Here is a 15,921-nt window from a genome sequence, read left to right as displayed (position 1 = left end):
AATTGGTGAGTGGATAATGGTGAAAGACAATGCAGCATTTATAAGCAGGAGAGACAGAAAGCTTTACTATGAAAAAATACTATTGTAGAGCATTGTTGGTGCATTGTTAATGTATAAGGAAGACTTTATGAGCCATTACTGACCAGTTAAAAGAGAACATCACATGCTTGTTTAATAGCTTCAGGATTTATTTGACTAACCGTAAAGTTTCCTGGTGCACATTAAAAGAAGTATTCATTATTCTGTCTGGCAACAAAATGTGGCATTGACTTTCAAATCATCAATAATTAGATCTGACCACCAAGCACACAGATATATACTGGATTTATTCTTCTATTCTTGTATTATTCCACTAGAGGCAAATTAGAATTATAATTTCGTTTCAAATATGTAATTAAATGGTATAAGGAAGTTCGAGGTAACCCACGGTAACCACAGAAAATCTAAATAATAAAGCGTGCTGTTATTGTAGTAGACAAAACTAGGAATTTGATTCAGCAATGTGGTGCAACATTAAACAATAAATAATGCAAAAATGAATATTACAAATAACAGAGCAATAAATATATTTTGCCATTGTCTTTCAGAATACATTTCAGTGAAGAAGTTGATGTTTCCTATTCAAACAAACAATTTTAGCTATTTTTACAAATCATTGTTGTCGCCATGTCAACAACACTGGAAGGCTCTGTCCTGGATTCTCTGGGCACTTCCCATTAAAAGGATGTAGGGAATTACCCAGTACTTCTTTACTAACTTTTTCCCATGGCGTCCTCATATTGGCCCCAGGTTAACTTATAAATAGCAGATGTAGGAAGGAGATATTTGGCGAGACCTGATGGCATGGTGAACTGGCACACAACATGGTCAAATCATTCTCCCAACACTTGCGATGTCCAACTTCGCTCTCACTATGAATGTTTGAAGAAACGGGAGCTTTCACTTCTTGGCACGTTCACGATTGAAACATCTGGAGTTAACATGATGGATGTTTTGACTGCAGTGTTCTTAGATTAAAGAATCTCACAAATCTCACACGCCTCACAGCACAAAGGCCTTGTCAGTCAATTTTAGGTGTGATTTTACATTTAAAAACGTAAAAAATACTAATCTGAGCAGTTGCAAACAAGGTTACTGTAGCACAAGTTATTCCATTGCAGATTCTGGAAAAGAGTTTAATGACTCAAAGACCTGCTTCTGTGTTTTGATAGATTTCTACCCTCATTATGAGAGAAAATACTTAAGCAAGATTGGAGTTAATCAAAGCAAATGTGACATTCCTTATGCTTTTAAACCTGCTCTTTTCTAATGTGGATGTTAAAATGGCTGCTGGTCAATAACAGACTTTCTGATACATTTGTGCGTTTTTTGGATGTGCAGATGCAGACCCTGTTTGCATTTGACGAAGAAGAAATGGAGATGAGAAATAAAGTGGTGGAGGACTTGAAGACAGCGCTTCGAACACAGCCAATGAGGTGAGATACTCCATCAATAATTAAAGACTAGATTATTAGACCTTTTCATCACATTTTGAGACTTTGAGACACTTTGTTAAAGGTCCTAAATTATGCTACATTGACTCTTGTAAGCTGTTAACTAAGTTAAAATGTTCTTACCTTATCTAAAACATATCTGGAGTTGTGTTTTGTTTTATTCACACATATTTACGTAAAGTACATCTACATCTCTAAAGCTCAAAATGCTCTGTAGCACCTTGTGATACTGTGACAGTTTTCAAGTTAACTTTTTACCTTTAGTTCATTAGAAATAGGCAGTTCCAGGACTGAATTGTCTGAATTATCTGAATGATTGTAGTGAAAGAGTATGGACTTTGAAAACATAGTGGAGTACACAGTTTTACCACATGACATCACAAAGTGGAACAAAGTGTTTTTCATTGGAGAGAAGACCTGGGCCTAAATATGCTGTTTTTATGTGTTAAAAATGTGTGAATGAAACACAAACACACACAACTCCAGGTATGTTTGTGATAAGGAAACAACATTATAGCATAGTGTAACATGGGCCCTTTAAAACTCAAAATAACACAATATACCCTGCTCGTGTCAGTAGCTCACTTAGAGCTGCCCAGTACGTGACACAGTGGCCTCAATCAAACTCAGGCTAAATGTGCTACAGCTGAGTGGATAACACCGTCTGGGTCCTGTCTCGTGGGGAGTAATTTTAAGGAAATAGTCCCTGCCCATTGACCTTGGTGGTTTTCCAGGCTTCAATATTTGCATTATGAAAACATAGTCATTAAATTAAATTATGTGAATTGGGTTATGTCTTGATTTAATCTGGTGACACTTAAAATGACCTGGCTTTCAAGGCTGAAGTACAGATGGGTGATGGGCCAAAAAGCTCATATCACAAGTCTAGATCACACTGACAATATTCATGCATATTTTGTATCTTTATGTTTATAAATAAAAAAAAAAAAATGGCTTTACATACCACTTTAGGAGGTGGTATGTAAAGCCATCTACTGAATGGGTATCACAATTTCATGTCAAAAAAATGTCAAAAATTGTTACTTTTCTAGACTGAAGAGTTGCAGATGATTCAAAATTGACAATGTATAAAATGCTCTTTTGATTTTGGCTTTGAAGACAAATGTAAAGCGTCTTTGAGTATCTTGAAAAACGCTATACAAGTGTTAAGTGTTATTCTTATTAATATTAAATGTCACACTTTCCACTATGAAATAAATGCAGACACAACTACGTTATATTCCTGTAATCATGACACCAGTCTAAGCACGTGCTAATGACTATACTTAGAGCTTAGGCCAGATCTGACTTTACTTCAGATTGCAGCTGCAGCGCACTTTATCAGAGCTCATTCCGTCACACAAAGCTGAAATATAACTTTAACACTTTAAAAAAAACAATTTCAAACAGTTCTTAATTTAAAGGAGCATTGTCTAACTTTTTCTCCTGGAATCCATTAAGTGCTTTTCTGGAATGTTTCACAGTATGGTATTAAACCTTTCTATCTTCATGGAAAACAAACTAGATCAAGTTACAGAACAGATCTGTGGAGAGGCTACCCAACTCAGTTTTTCTACGTATTTTTGAGTTATAAAAAACTGCTGTATTTGAATAGAGTTGTTTGATTTCATACTGTGGAACATTCCAGACATAGCAGTGACATATCCAAAGAAACAAGCGGATGATGGATCCCCAATAAAAAAGTTACTTTTATTTAAAGGTACACTATGTATCTACTTTTTAATTCCTTTTTATTTTCCGTTTAATGATCAAAAATGCTGTTGATCTGACCCATGTTTTGATCTTTCTGCTGATATGATGGGAGCATTCCTGCGGCATGATGCTCTTCGTTCTCCAGTCATTTCCTCTGTCCAATAACTAAGGGATGACAGGAAATGAAGGTTTTGAAGGGTCAGGGAGGCACATACCCAGAATGCACTGCACTGATTTCCGAAACCTGATCATGTAATGCATACTGACATAAGACTGTCACTGTGTATAAGCCCTTATTAACATTTTTTCTCTAAATCTTAAGTCACAAGAGTCCCAAGCATGGTTAGCTGTGGACTGATAGAAAGAGAAGGGCAAAAGTACACAATATTATTAATTGAATGACTGAAGGTTGCACAGTAGGGCTTAAGAAATACATGGACATCTGGAGAACATTCTGAAGTGTCCAGACAAACAGATCTTAAACCTCATCTATAAAAACGTATTCTCCATGCCAATACAGACTGCACACATCACACATGTTCACCTTGGCCGAGACTTTTATCGTCCTATAATTGTATGTGGAGCCAAACTATACTTTAAAATGGAAATCTGATCATTTTTAGAGGGATACGTGTTGAAACTTCAGTCAGAATGAAGTTGAGTCCAGTTCAGCGACCAGTCAAACATAACGATCTTTAAGCAACAATAAAGACTGTTGTGTAAGTTTGAACTGAAATAACCTTGAACTGAAATACCCTGTTTTCTGAACTATGCTTTTAAATGAAATGTTTTTCTGTCCCATTGTATGTGACTGTATACAGTCCGTCTATTGGTTTTTGGCAGTGACATCATGCTGGGGTTGTTCTAAATGTATCTCTATTGGAGGAATATTCAGGAGTTACCATGGTGACACAGTGCACTCATTAGCAAAAGCAGACAAAAAGTTTTAAGATAGTCTGAAAACTCAAGGAAAAAAAATATAAAACTGTGTACAAAAATGTGTGAGAGACTTTTAAAAGTATAAATCATCTCATCTGTTGTAGTTCCAAATAAGTCTGCTCTTTCTGGTCAGATTGAGTTAAAAAAAAAGCTCATATTAAATTCTAACTTCAGTAACAGAGCTTCTGACAGAGTAGTGCTTTCAGTTCGCTTCACACCCCCAGAGAATGTTTAAGACATCAGCTGTAAAGTATCAATTGTTTGTAGCTCATATGCATCAGTTGTCTATGATTTGTCCCTGACTTTCTGATCCCAAGAGATATACTCAGGTAAGCTGTCCTTTTCTGTAAGTGTCGGATGAGTGGACAAGAGATGACAAGAGTCTCCAGTTTTGTGGTGGAGTGAAATCATAGTATAGTAGTGTAATTTTCGTAAAGCAAGAAACATAAGGAAAGTTAGATGTCATCTTACTTGAATATTTTGCGTATTCGTTTCTTCTTTTGTAAGGGCCAAGTCCTACTGTACACATTCACCGTGTGTCTGGCAGGCCATCAACAACCAGCACAGCCGAATGGAGCGGGCAACAACAAGTGAGGCTTTTTGGATCTAGTGCCCCTTTTGAACTCCAAGAACAACATCTATCACCATCTGATTTCCATGCATTAATCAGGGAATGTTCAGGCTAATTTCTCGTGCAGTATGAAAGTTCTCGCCGAGGTGGCCCTGGGATTCATAGCAGCAGCCGTCGTCCAAGGAATTCCCTCTGATATAAGATGTGTAACTTTAATACTTGGACTGGTCTAAGCTTTTCTCCACTTTCCAATGTCAGGCTTGCATCTGATTGTAGTTATGTGAAATTTATGATTTTGAATTGTCAACACCTTTTTGCTCACTGTAGATACTGACCAGATGTGAGTAGTAATTGGATAATGCTAGTATGCATTTAGTTTTTTCTGTTACAAATAGCTGTTGTTATTTTGGGCTTTACTAAAACAAATTGAATATAATAAGCAGTAGTTAAATGTGCTCCAACTAACTTGGTGGAGGGTCCACAGTGTGCCATTTTACTTGTTTCCATAGGGAGAAGCAGGTAAGTCCTTCAGGCCAGGTACGGGCCAGAGCTTTGTAGAGGTGACTCATTTCACAGTAAGAATGGATGTTTCCAAGATATGCTATATCTTGTTTTAGCTATGTAACCTCGTGAGTCCAGTATTCGAATAAATGCAACATGCAAAATAAGTTTTATACCATACTGTGGAACATTCCAGACAAAGCAATAACATGTCTGTGGAGACAAGCATAAAACAGGAGAACACATGTCTATCTCTCTTTGCTATTTTATTTTTTTATCTTTTGGCAATATTATAGAAAGATTGCACTGTGATCTGATTGTTTTTGCATTGGATCCCTTTCCTGTCACAACCAGTTATATTAAACAGAAATAGAAATGTGGATTTATTGTCTTGGCTTTCGGAGACAACAACCGTTGTGAGAAACAAACTATTGACCTTCTCCTTGATGAGTAATCCACGTAATCCACTTTTCCATCTAGCTACTGTGGTTAAATTATAAATGTACATCATATGTGCGCTTAGATAAAATATTTCTTTTGATACTGCATCTCATGGGATTGGCTCCTAAACTTCAAGCTCACTGTTTGATGCTTTATCACAAAAGCGAGACTGCATGTGTCCTTGTATCACATGTGTGTACCTTGGACTTTTGATTGTATGATGGATCTGTTCTTATTCTGTTATTTCACTGCTGTTGAAAATATTGTGTTATGAGATGATTTATTGCCAATGCCAGGTTAAATGTGACTTTATTTAACACAGTTCACATAGAGCATGAAAATCTGGCATTGATTGTGTGAAGGATCCTGGCATGAGATGTACTGTGCAGTAATGGAGGGATGATTTGGTTTTGCTGTTGTGTTGTTCCGTGAATAGTCAGCCAGGGCAGCAGTGGGAGGGGATGGAATTTGGATCCCCTCTTTCTGACACTGTCAAAACAATGAATTTGTTACTGTGAGGCAATATAAAATGTGACGTCTTTCTCTCTTTTTTTCTGGTTGTTTGTGCTTGGGCTGTCTTCTCTCCGCACTGTCTCCTCTGTCTCTCTGTGTATCTCCTATCCTCTCACAAGTGCCCTTTGTTTGTGGTAATTTATGCCATTGAGAAATCTCTAAGTGGGCAGGTCATTTACTACACAGATGTCGTGTCCCACTGTTTACTGTTTACGTGTTGTGTCACCCGGCTGCACCACTCCATCTCTCAGACTTGTTGCCTGTAATTACCACTGCTAATTGGTTCTCAATGGGGTCTTTCATTGCTTCTAATGTTGTTGATAAACTGAAAAAAATGTGATAATTAGTATTGTTTGACCTTAATCTAATTATTTGAATATGGTATTCAGTCTCACCACTTTACCTAGTAATCTCTGAGGTATATTAAAGGTGCACATTTTTTTTAATCTACCACACTTCTGTAAACTTTGACAACTTTACACCGGGTTAAATTGACTACTACGTGATGCTTTGATGTGGTTTATAACCAGTGTTGAGAGTAACGTGTTATAAAAGTAACAAATCATTTTAATGCATTGGTTTTTATTGTAACACAGTAATGTAAGGCATTATAGGCAAAAAAGTTAATATTCTACTCAGTACAAATGTCAGTGACGTGCGTTACAATGCATTTTTAATTTGAATTGAATTGGTAGGTTTTTCGTTTTCTTCATGCAAATTTGCTAAAATCACCGCAATATCAGCAGCGGTGAAACGCCATCGTTACAGTTCTGAATGTGGGGACGGGCCGGGGGTGCGCCTGTGGGCTGGGTGGGTGATTTTCTCAGGGGCGGTCCTAGTTTCCAAGTTCTAGTCCAAGATTAGTCCTGGTTTAGTCCTGGTTGAGTCCTGAGTCCTGGTTGAGTCCTGGTTGAGTCCTGGTTGAGTCCTGGTTGAGTCCTGGTTTAGTCCTGGTTTAGTCCTGGTTTAGACCTGGTTAACTCTAGGTTCAGTCCTCCTGGTTCAGTCATTAGTTCAGTGCTGCTTTAGACTTGCTTCAGTTCTGGTTCAGTTCTGGTTTAGTCCTGGTTTAGCCCTATTTTAGATCTGTTTTAGTCCTGGTTCAGTCCTCCGTTCAGTCCTGATTTAGTCCTGGTTCAGTCCATATACGGCGCAAAAGTTTGGCATCTTTGCTCACTGATTGTTATTTGACAGTGACAATTATTTTGGTGAGAGTAACTTAAAGTGCTGCAATAGCCATGTAATGTTCTACATTTTAAATGCAGTAATATTGTAATGTAACAAATTACTTTGAAATGACAATAATAAGTAATAAATAACACATTACTGTTTTGAAGTAACTTGCCCAACAGTGTTTATTACACATACACAGGTATTTCTTAAAACCAATACAGAAGCAACAATATTAATCTTTCTTTTTTCTCCCTCAGGTTTGTAACTCGCTTCATAGAGCTGGACGGCCTCACCTGTCTGCTGAATTTTCTGCGCAGTATGGATTACGAGACCTGTGAGAGTCGTGTGCACACCTCTGTCATCGGCTGCATCAAAGCCCTCATGAACAATTCTCAGGGGCGTGCTCACGTCCTGGCCCACCCCCAAAGCATCAACACAATCTCCCAGAGCCTCCGCACAGAAAACATCAAGACCAAAGTGGCAGTCCTGGAGATACTGGGGGCGGTGTGTCTGGTCCCCGGTGGACATAAGAAGGTACTGCAGGCCATGGCTCACTACCAGAAGTACGCAGCGGAGAGGACACGGTTTCAGGTAAAAAAAATAAAAAAAGTCCAACTATTTAATACTTTATAATCTTTTATACATGACTCCTATTTCACACTAGGTACTGTATAATACAATGTACTTCTGGCACAACTGGGTATAACATAACTGGTATTTGAAGTTAAGGTGTTACGGTTTGAAAATGGTGCATAACATAATATTGAATTAAGGCTACGCAGTTAATCAAATAAGTACTGTAAACAAATATTGATCCACAAAAACCACAGACATTGGGTTGTCTGAGAAAAAAAACATTTATTTATTTAAACGACTGTATTTTTTCAACACACAAACCCTGCATATTTAGGCTGTTCTTTTCTTAAATTGAAAACACTGTTCCACCTTGTGATGTCATGTGGTCAGAGATGGGGACTTGCAAGTCATGACTTGGACTCGACTCAGACTTGAGTCACTATTTTTAGGACTTGGGACTTACCTTGACAAAATGGACTAAGTCTTGGGACTCGAGTTGGTCTTGAAGGTCAATGACTTGGGACTTGACTTGGACTTGAGGCCTGTGACTTGAGACGACTTGAGAAGCAATTTTTTCTGTTCTGCATGTAATGATTCACTCTAAGATCTTGTCAAGATATTCAAAAAGGAAAAATTAACAAAATACATTTTTACAACTCTTATATACTCTATAAATACTCAAAAACAAATATTCTTAGATTTTTTTTTTTAAAGTACAGTTTACTTTAAAATTCATATACATTTTTAAAATCTAAACTATATTTGGTACTTTGGTTTAAAGACTTTAAATGACTTTAAACTCAAAGCAGAAGACTTGGACTTGACTTGGACTTATGGGCCAGTGATTCGAGACTCGACTTGGACTTGCCTGTATTTCACTTGGGACTTGACTCGGACTTGAGTTTAAAGACTTGAGACTTATTTGAGACTTGCAAAACACTGACTTGGTCCCACCTCTGCTTGCGGTAATAAAGGAAATGCTGCATTCTGTTTTTAAAATCTACACTTTCACTAAAATAATTTGGATTACTTCAGCCTTGGAAATTCCAGGTAAAAGGCTGTTATTTTGATCTTTGTAGATTGGACAAAAATGTTATGCAAACATGTGTGAATGAAACAAAACACAGCTCCAGGTATGTTTTTGAGGAGGTAACAACATTATAACATGGCTTAAAGCTAAACAGTCAATTTTGTGTGTTTAGATAGGACCTTTAAAATTTTGTTATAAATGTTCTGGATGCTCATTCTGCCCCACAAAACTTTTAAGGCTTTTAAATCCTAAATCATGACTTTTCAAATAAATGCTTATTCAGTATAATGTTTGACTGCACATTTTTTTCTAATCATGAATTCAGTTATAATTATGATTATACTTTTGTTCCTCAATCAAACAGCACTAACCAAAATTAGACTTATAATAATCATATGAAGTGGTTGTGCAGTGCAGACAGCCAACACGTGGGTCATTATTGCTTGTAAAAACACTCCGTCAGCTTTTACTGCAGACTCGGGCCAGACGAGATTATCAAAAACAGAAATATATTTGAGTAATGTGCAAATAAGACCATAGTCATTTCCATTGACTCATTCCTAAACTACTTGGACAGGATGGCTCGGGGTAAGTCAACACAGGGGCTATATTAAAGACAGGTGAGGATAGTGAATGGAGCCTGTGAGTTATGAAGGTCATTGACTGGCTGTGTGGTGATTTCGGACTGAGTCAACACTCCACTTCTCACACCTCCCCAGTGGTTTGTGGTAAATCGTGACACCTCATTTTAAGTCTATGAGAGACTTGCAAAGCCTTTAATGTTGCCTTGAGCTATGAGTGTGTTTGGGGGGTCGCTGAAACGGGTGAGAAGTGAGAACTACAGAAATGCCATCCACTGTTGAGCTTTGTTTTAAAATACATAAATCTATAATAAACCACAGTGTTCCTCTTGACTTTGACCATTATTTTCAAGTGATTTAAGCTGTCTTGCTGAGTAATTCTCCTATATTTTCCAATTGAACAGACACTACTAAATGAGCTGGACAGGAGTACAGGGCGCTACAGAGATGAGGTCAACTTGAAAACGGCCATCATGTCTTTCATCAACGCGGTGCTCAACGCTGGAGCTGGAGAGGCAAGAAATCATTACTTTTAATTGAAAATGAAAATATTGATCTGAACATCTTTTTAAAGGGACACTATGCTACTTTTCTGCTTGTCTTCATTGAGATGTTATTCCTTAACCTGATTAAAATTTCTGTCTTACATATTCAAACACAGATGTTTATTTACCGTATTTTTCCCGACTATAAGTCACACTTTTTTCATGGTTTGTGTGGTCCTGCAACATATACTCCGGTGCGACTTATATATATACTTATTTATTAAAATCTTCACACTCATGGCCTCAAGAAAGCGCTCTAGGCTTGTGTGTCAGTATCTGCTATTACTTCTGTACCACTGTCACTTGGCTCTACTGCGCATGTCTCCTGCAGAAAACGCCACTGTCCTGCTGCAAGTAGTGAAATATTCAGCTGAAAATGGTAATCGAGCAGCAGAAAGAAAGTTTGGAGTGAGGGAGAAACTTGTGAGGGACTGACAGAAAGCGGAGAACACAGCGTCATGATAACCGGGAGGGTGTGCCATACAACTTTCCTGGAAGTCATTGGATGGAGTGACAAAGCCTGGATTTCAGTGACAACTGAAACCATCCTGTTGGTATTCAGAAAGGCCAGAATAATTCTACCTGGAACTGATGCTGAGTCTGATGACAGCTACACAGAAGAGAAGGCGGTGCGCCGTTTACCTCCGGAGGTCACGGAGTTGCTCAGAAGTGACATCAAGGATGAAGAATTCAATGGATTTAGTGATTTGCAGTGAGATGGAGAGTTTGGTAAATTTGTTATGCTAGTTTTCTGAAGAACTGTTCATATGTGACGTTAAGAGCCTGTTGTTCTCTATTGTTACCTCCGCCAAGGAGGTTATGTTTTTGCCGGCGTTTGTCTGTTTGTTTGTCTTTTAGCAACATAACTCAAAAAGTTATGGACCGATTTGGATGAAATTTTCAGGATTTGTTGGAAATGTGAAAAGGAAGAACTGATTTCATTTTGGGGGTGATCCGGAAGAAATCCTGGATTCTGGATCACTTTGAAATTTTAGTTAACATTGTGGTAAATGGGGCCAAAAATTTTGTTTCTCAATATCTCGGTTAATTATTGACCAAACCCTATGAAATTTGACTCAGGGATGGACAATGGGATCCTCTTTCATATTGCAAAGGCTGATCCGGATCTAATCCAGAAGACTGATTTTATCGCAATTTATATAAAAAATGGGGGTAGTCCTTGGCGGAGGTCTGCGCTCTCTGAGTGCTTTTCTAGTTATTATTATAACTTGCCTTTCAAGATGAAAGTTCCTGGTCTCTGATTTTATAAAATAAATTTCCCCAAAAAGCGTAACTTATAGTCCATTGCGACTTATATATGTTTTTTTCTTCTTCATTACGCATTTTTTGGCTGGTGCGACTTATACTCCGGAACGACTTATAGTCCAAAAAATGGTATTACTCAAAATAACAAAAAAATCAGTTCTTTCTGCTTGTGAACTCCATTCTTCTCTGATCTGACTTGTAGTTTTCTCCATGAAGACATATCCACATACTGTGGAGCTTTTCAGGCATGCATATTTATGGTGACAAGCAGATGGCATACCCTCCAACTAGAAAAGTTACATAGTGTACCTTTTTGAAATATATTAGGAATCGTCATCCTGGTTGTTATAAATATTAATGCATTAGTTAATTACATGTGATTTTAAATTTTAGGACAACCTTGAGTTTCGTCTACACTTAAGGTACGAGTTTCTAATGTTGGGCATCCAGCCAGTCATCGACAAACTCAGAGAGCATGAAAATGCCACATTAGACAGGTAAAAAAATTAATCGTGGCCTATTGATCATGATTTAATAGAATTATTGTGTAATATTTCACAATGAATCTTCCCTTACAGGCATTTGGACTTCTTTGAGATGGTGCGAAATGAGGATGACTCTGAATTAGCCAAAAGATTTGACCTGGTAAGCTTATATTAATGAACCTGTTGTATCTACAAAGGAAAGCTCTTGTATTTACAGTAAGCTATTGTTGTTACTAGAACCATGTTGATACTAAGAGCGCTGGTGCCATGTTTGAGCTGATCAAGAAAAAGCTGAGCCATTCAGATTCGTACCCACACCTCCTGTCTATCCTCCAGCACTGCCTCCAGATGCCCTGTAAGTATTCATACCGATACTGGAGCAAAAAAATGCTCAAATAGAAGTAAAACAATCATGTGAAAAAAAATAAAAATCTTCTCAAATAAAAGTATTCAAGTACCCATTGTGGGTGTATTAGACATTTTTACTTAAATACAGTACAATTTTTACTTAAATACAGTACTCCTTACTTTTATTGTGTTACGTTCTACCACTGTTACCATAGCACTGACAATGATGTAATTTTAAGTGTAATTTCTCTTTCTTGTCCCAGATAAACGCAGTGGTCTACAGCACTGGCAGCTTTTAGACCGTATCCTGCAACAGATCGTGCTTCAAGATGACAAAGGAGAGGATCCTGATCTAGCTCCTCTCGACAACTTTAGTGTGAAAAATATCATTCGAATGTAAGTTGAGTCTTAAACATAACTTTATCATTATATTCTTAGCAGCAGCAGGGGGTTATGGGTAAAATTGACATCACTGCCTAAGCTGGTGCAATGAAACAACTTACTAACCATGAGCAAACACATACAGCTAGATGTGCACAAATAGTCTCACATCAAAATAGATAGTAGTAGCAATGAGACTACTGCTATTTATCACTAGTGTTGTCACAATTCACACAAACATTTGAAACACTATTTTGATACTAAGAAAAATTATTATTATTTTAGTATAGTTTACATCACAAAATATTTGAAGATCTTTTTTTATATTACCATATAATGATAGATGTCCAAATGGGTTTTTATGTCAATAAGTATTTGGGTATAGTTTTTTTTTTTAAATATATTTATTTTTGCCTATTCATAGCAAGATGTTATGTTAATGAGTTAGAGCTTTTCTCCACAGTTATTTCCCTTGTTACACTGTTTTCACTGTCCCACTTGTGTTAAAGCACCTTGCTGCACTATAGTTGGAACCCTGAGCTTGTCCAGACAAAATAATGGTGTGTGCTCCTCTCACATTGAGCCGTTCTATTATTTCACTGTAATGCTTTCTTTTCTCCACTTTATATGTTATTTCTAGTCTTGGTCTCAGCTCTGTAATGTATGTGTTTAGTCTATGAAGTTAAAGCACTGTATAAGATGTAGGCAGGGTAGCGTGGTTGGCATTTGCTCGCTCGTGCCCTGCTCACTAATTCAAGCACCATTGTTTGTGCAATCAGCAAGCCGGAGCGGTGTTAAATACTGTACTTGGATGCAACTTCTGAGCGAGTCTGTCCATTACTGTTGAGCACTGATCCATCACAGGGTCAAATCATATGGCTCTCTTTACACTACTGCCAGAGCCTTGTTGTCTTTCCATAAACTGAACAGGAGTAAATTATGCCTGTAGAAGTATGCACAAAGTGAGATTTTTGTGTTAGTTTGGCAGCGTGCCGCTTAATGGGTCAAAGTATGTCTCACGTCTTGGAGGGACCTTAAAACAACTGTTCAAACAGCAGGGAGACGGGGTCATTTATCATCAGAAGTTGTTTTGAAAACTGTGGTGACGACTTACACGTGCAGCAATTAACACTATGAGATGATTTTTTTTTTTTTCAATGGTGTGTGGAGGGTTTTATTTGACAGGTTCAGAGGTGTGTTAGAGTAGCCAAAAGAGCGCTGTAGTGGGGCAGTGGTAGCTTTAATGTATACTTGTTGTTGTTGTGTCCCTAGGCATGACACTTCACCCACCTTGCCTATGTTTTAATGTGGTGTCTGGGTGAGTTATTGGTGGTAGTTGATGGTGCAGACGGGTAGCCTCACCTCAGTCAGTCTGCCCAAGGACCGTATGGAGTGAATGAATGAAGCACACATTTGTAAAGTGGCTTTGAGCATTTGGAAAAGCACTATATAAGAGTAATCCATTATTATTATTATTATTATTATCAATGCACATAATTTGCACATTTCCAAAGAATATATCCAGATTCACCTTGGTCTAAAGAGATTTTGTGTTGTCAGCTGAGTGGATCGATATAATAATTACATCAGCATTGATTTTGTAAACACATTCAGACGATGGGGATTATAAACACAAGGGTTTATATAATACACCAGTCTGATTAATGGACCATTTACTTTCCCCTCGTGAAATTACTCAGTTGTCCTTGTCTTTGGAGCTCATTATTTTAGTCTACTCCATACAATAATCAGTGAAACATCTCTCTTCGACAGGCAAAGCTTTCGTGGAAATTCAAGGTTCAGTTTTATGAAGCTCTTTTCATCCAAGTCCCCAGCCTTTTTTGTTTTTTATAACCTTGTTTCTCTCTGTATTAATAATTTATCTGACATCTTCCAATGTTTCAAACTAAGTTATTAACCTTGTGTGGCCATTGTGAAGTTTAATCTTGTGTATAATTAAGTCCTGCAGCTCATTATTTTGCTTTAACATTTTACTCCCCAGCTTCAAGGATTATACTGCATCAGTTCAATCAGTGCAGAAGTTTAATTAATTTGGGCCAAACACATGTCAATATGATGCAAATTGAACTGTATTTCTATAAGTTTCCCTGATTGGACTGTTGTTGCTTTTTACCAGTAGTGTTATTGTGCAGGATAAGGCCTTTATCTGAGTCTCTGAACGAGTGTTTCTCCATTACAGGCTGGTCAATGAGAATGAGGTGAAGCAGTGGAGGGAGCAGGCAGAGAAGTTCAGGAAAGGTGCGTCACATTGCAGGTTACCATAGGAACATTTACAAATGGGCTGACAAATTACCCCTTGTTTATTTTCATACATAGACCACGCAGAACTGATGGCTAAACTAGAGAAAAAGGAACGTGAATGTGAGACAAAGACCCAAGAAAAAGATGAGATGATGAAGACCCTGAATAAGATGAAGGACAAACTGCAGCGAGAGGGCGTGGAGCTGCGTTCAGCGCGGGAACAAGTCCTGGACCTGTCGTCACGCATCAACGACATCGCAGTAAGCAGTGCTCCATCTAAACTTCATCAATCAGTAACACATTAGGAAACTAAACATGTACAGCTCACTTAGTTTGGTGGAAACAAAGATCACCTCAGATTCACAATTCAAGCTGCGTAACACATGTGACTGTTATTCCAGTACAGCCTAATGAACAATCAGCCTGCAGCTGTCCGTGAGCTCTGATTAGAATCCTGCACTCGTGGGCTAATAAACTCTAACACTCACTGTGATATCTCTGGGATGACTGTGCTTATGTGCTAAAGAGGCTAATGCACTCCAGATTTAATGGGTGCAATTAAACCAGTCAAACTGCCCAAAGTAATCATGTTACATTCCACAAATATGCCAACGGTAATAAAAGGAGAAAATAACAAAACTAACTGGATTACCGGATTAAATTTATGAAATAACAACAAAACATACCCAAAGGAAAACTAGGAAAAAACAAGTTTGTGTTCCTTCTAAACTTGATTTTATTTTTTACTTTCTTGCAGACGGGCAACATGCCATTCCCCCCTGCGCCTCCTCCCGGCGGTCCTGCTGGTCCCATGATCCCTCCCCCTCCTCCTCCCATGAACATGGGCTTCCCTCCTCCTCCCCCTCCTCCTCCCATGAGCTGTCCCCCTCCACCACCTCCTCCCCCTCCTCCTGGAGCTCCTCCACCTCCTCCAGGAGCACCACCCATGTTCGGTGCCCCTCCACCCCCTGTGCCCTCCTTCGGTTCAGCTAACACGCAGCGCTCCAAATCCATTCCTCAACCATCACATCCGCTCAAATCCTTTAACTGGGCCAAATTGGGAGAGGTGAGACCACAACCTGCAACTTATCCCACTTACTCAA

At 38.3% G+C, this 15,921-nt stretch overlaps 1 protein-coding gene across 1 annotated transcript in view; it reads left to right on the top strand.

Annotated features, from left to right (window-relative positions):
* The window catches only part of daam2 (dishevelled associated activator of morphogenesis 2), a 46,862-nt gene that overhangs the window by 11,741 nt on the left and 19,200 nt on the right, over positions 1-15,921 (top strand). Inside the window, exons 4-13 of the mRNA XM_055155163.1 lie at positions 1,381-1,475; positions 7,602-7,935; positions 9,936-10,046; positions 11,736-11,839; positions 11,921-11,987; positions 12,065-12,182; positions 12,439-12,571; positions 14,757-14,815; positions 14,894-15,078; positions 15,576-15,884. Coding sequence (XP_055011138.1) covers positions 1,381-1,475; positions 7,602-7,935; positions 9,936-10,046; positions 11,736-11,839; positions 11,921-11,987; positions 12,065-12,182; positions 12,439-12,571; positions 14,757-14,815; positions 14,894-15,078; positions 15,576-15,884 — 1,515 coding nt within the window. The remainder of the gene's footprint in view (positions 1-1,380; positions 1,476-7,601; positions 7,936-9,935; positions 10,047-11,735; positions 11,840-11,920; positions 11,988-12,064; positions 12,183-12,438; positions 12,572-14,756; positions 14,816-14,893; positions 15,079-15,575; positions 15,885-15,921) is intronic.

The sequence above is a fragment of the Boleophthalmus pectinirostris genome, unplaced genomic scaffold, assembly GCF_026225935.1.
Source record: "Boleophthalmus pectinirostris isolate CB_2022bp ecotype Guang Dong unplaced genomic scaffold, ASM2622593v1 HiC_scaffold_10, whole genome shotgun sequence".
Classification (NCBI taxonomy): Eukaryota; Metazoa; Chordata; class Actinopteri; order Gobiiformes; family Gobiidae; genus Boleophthalmus; species Boleophthalmus pectinirostris.
This window is presented reverse-complemented; position numbering and strand designations above follow the sequence as displayed.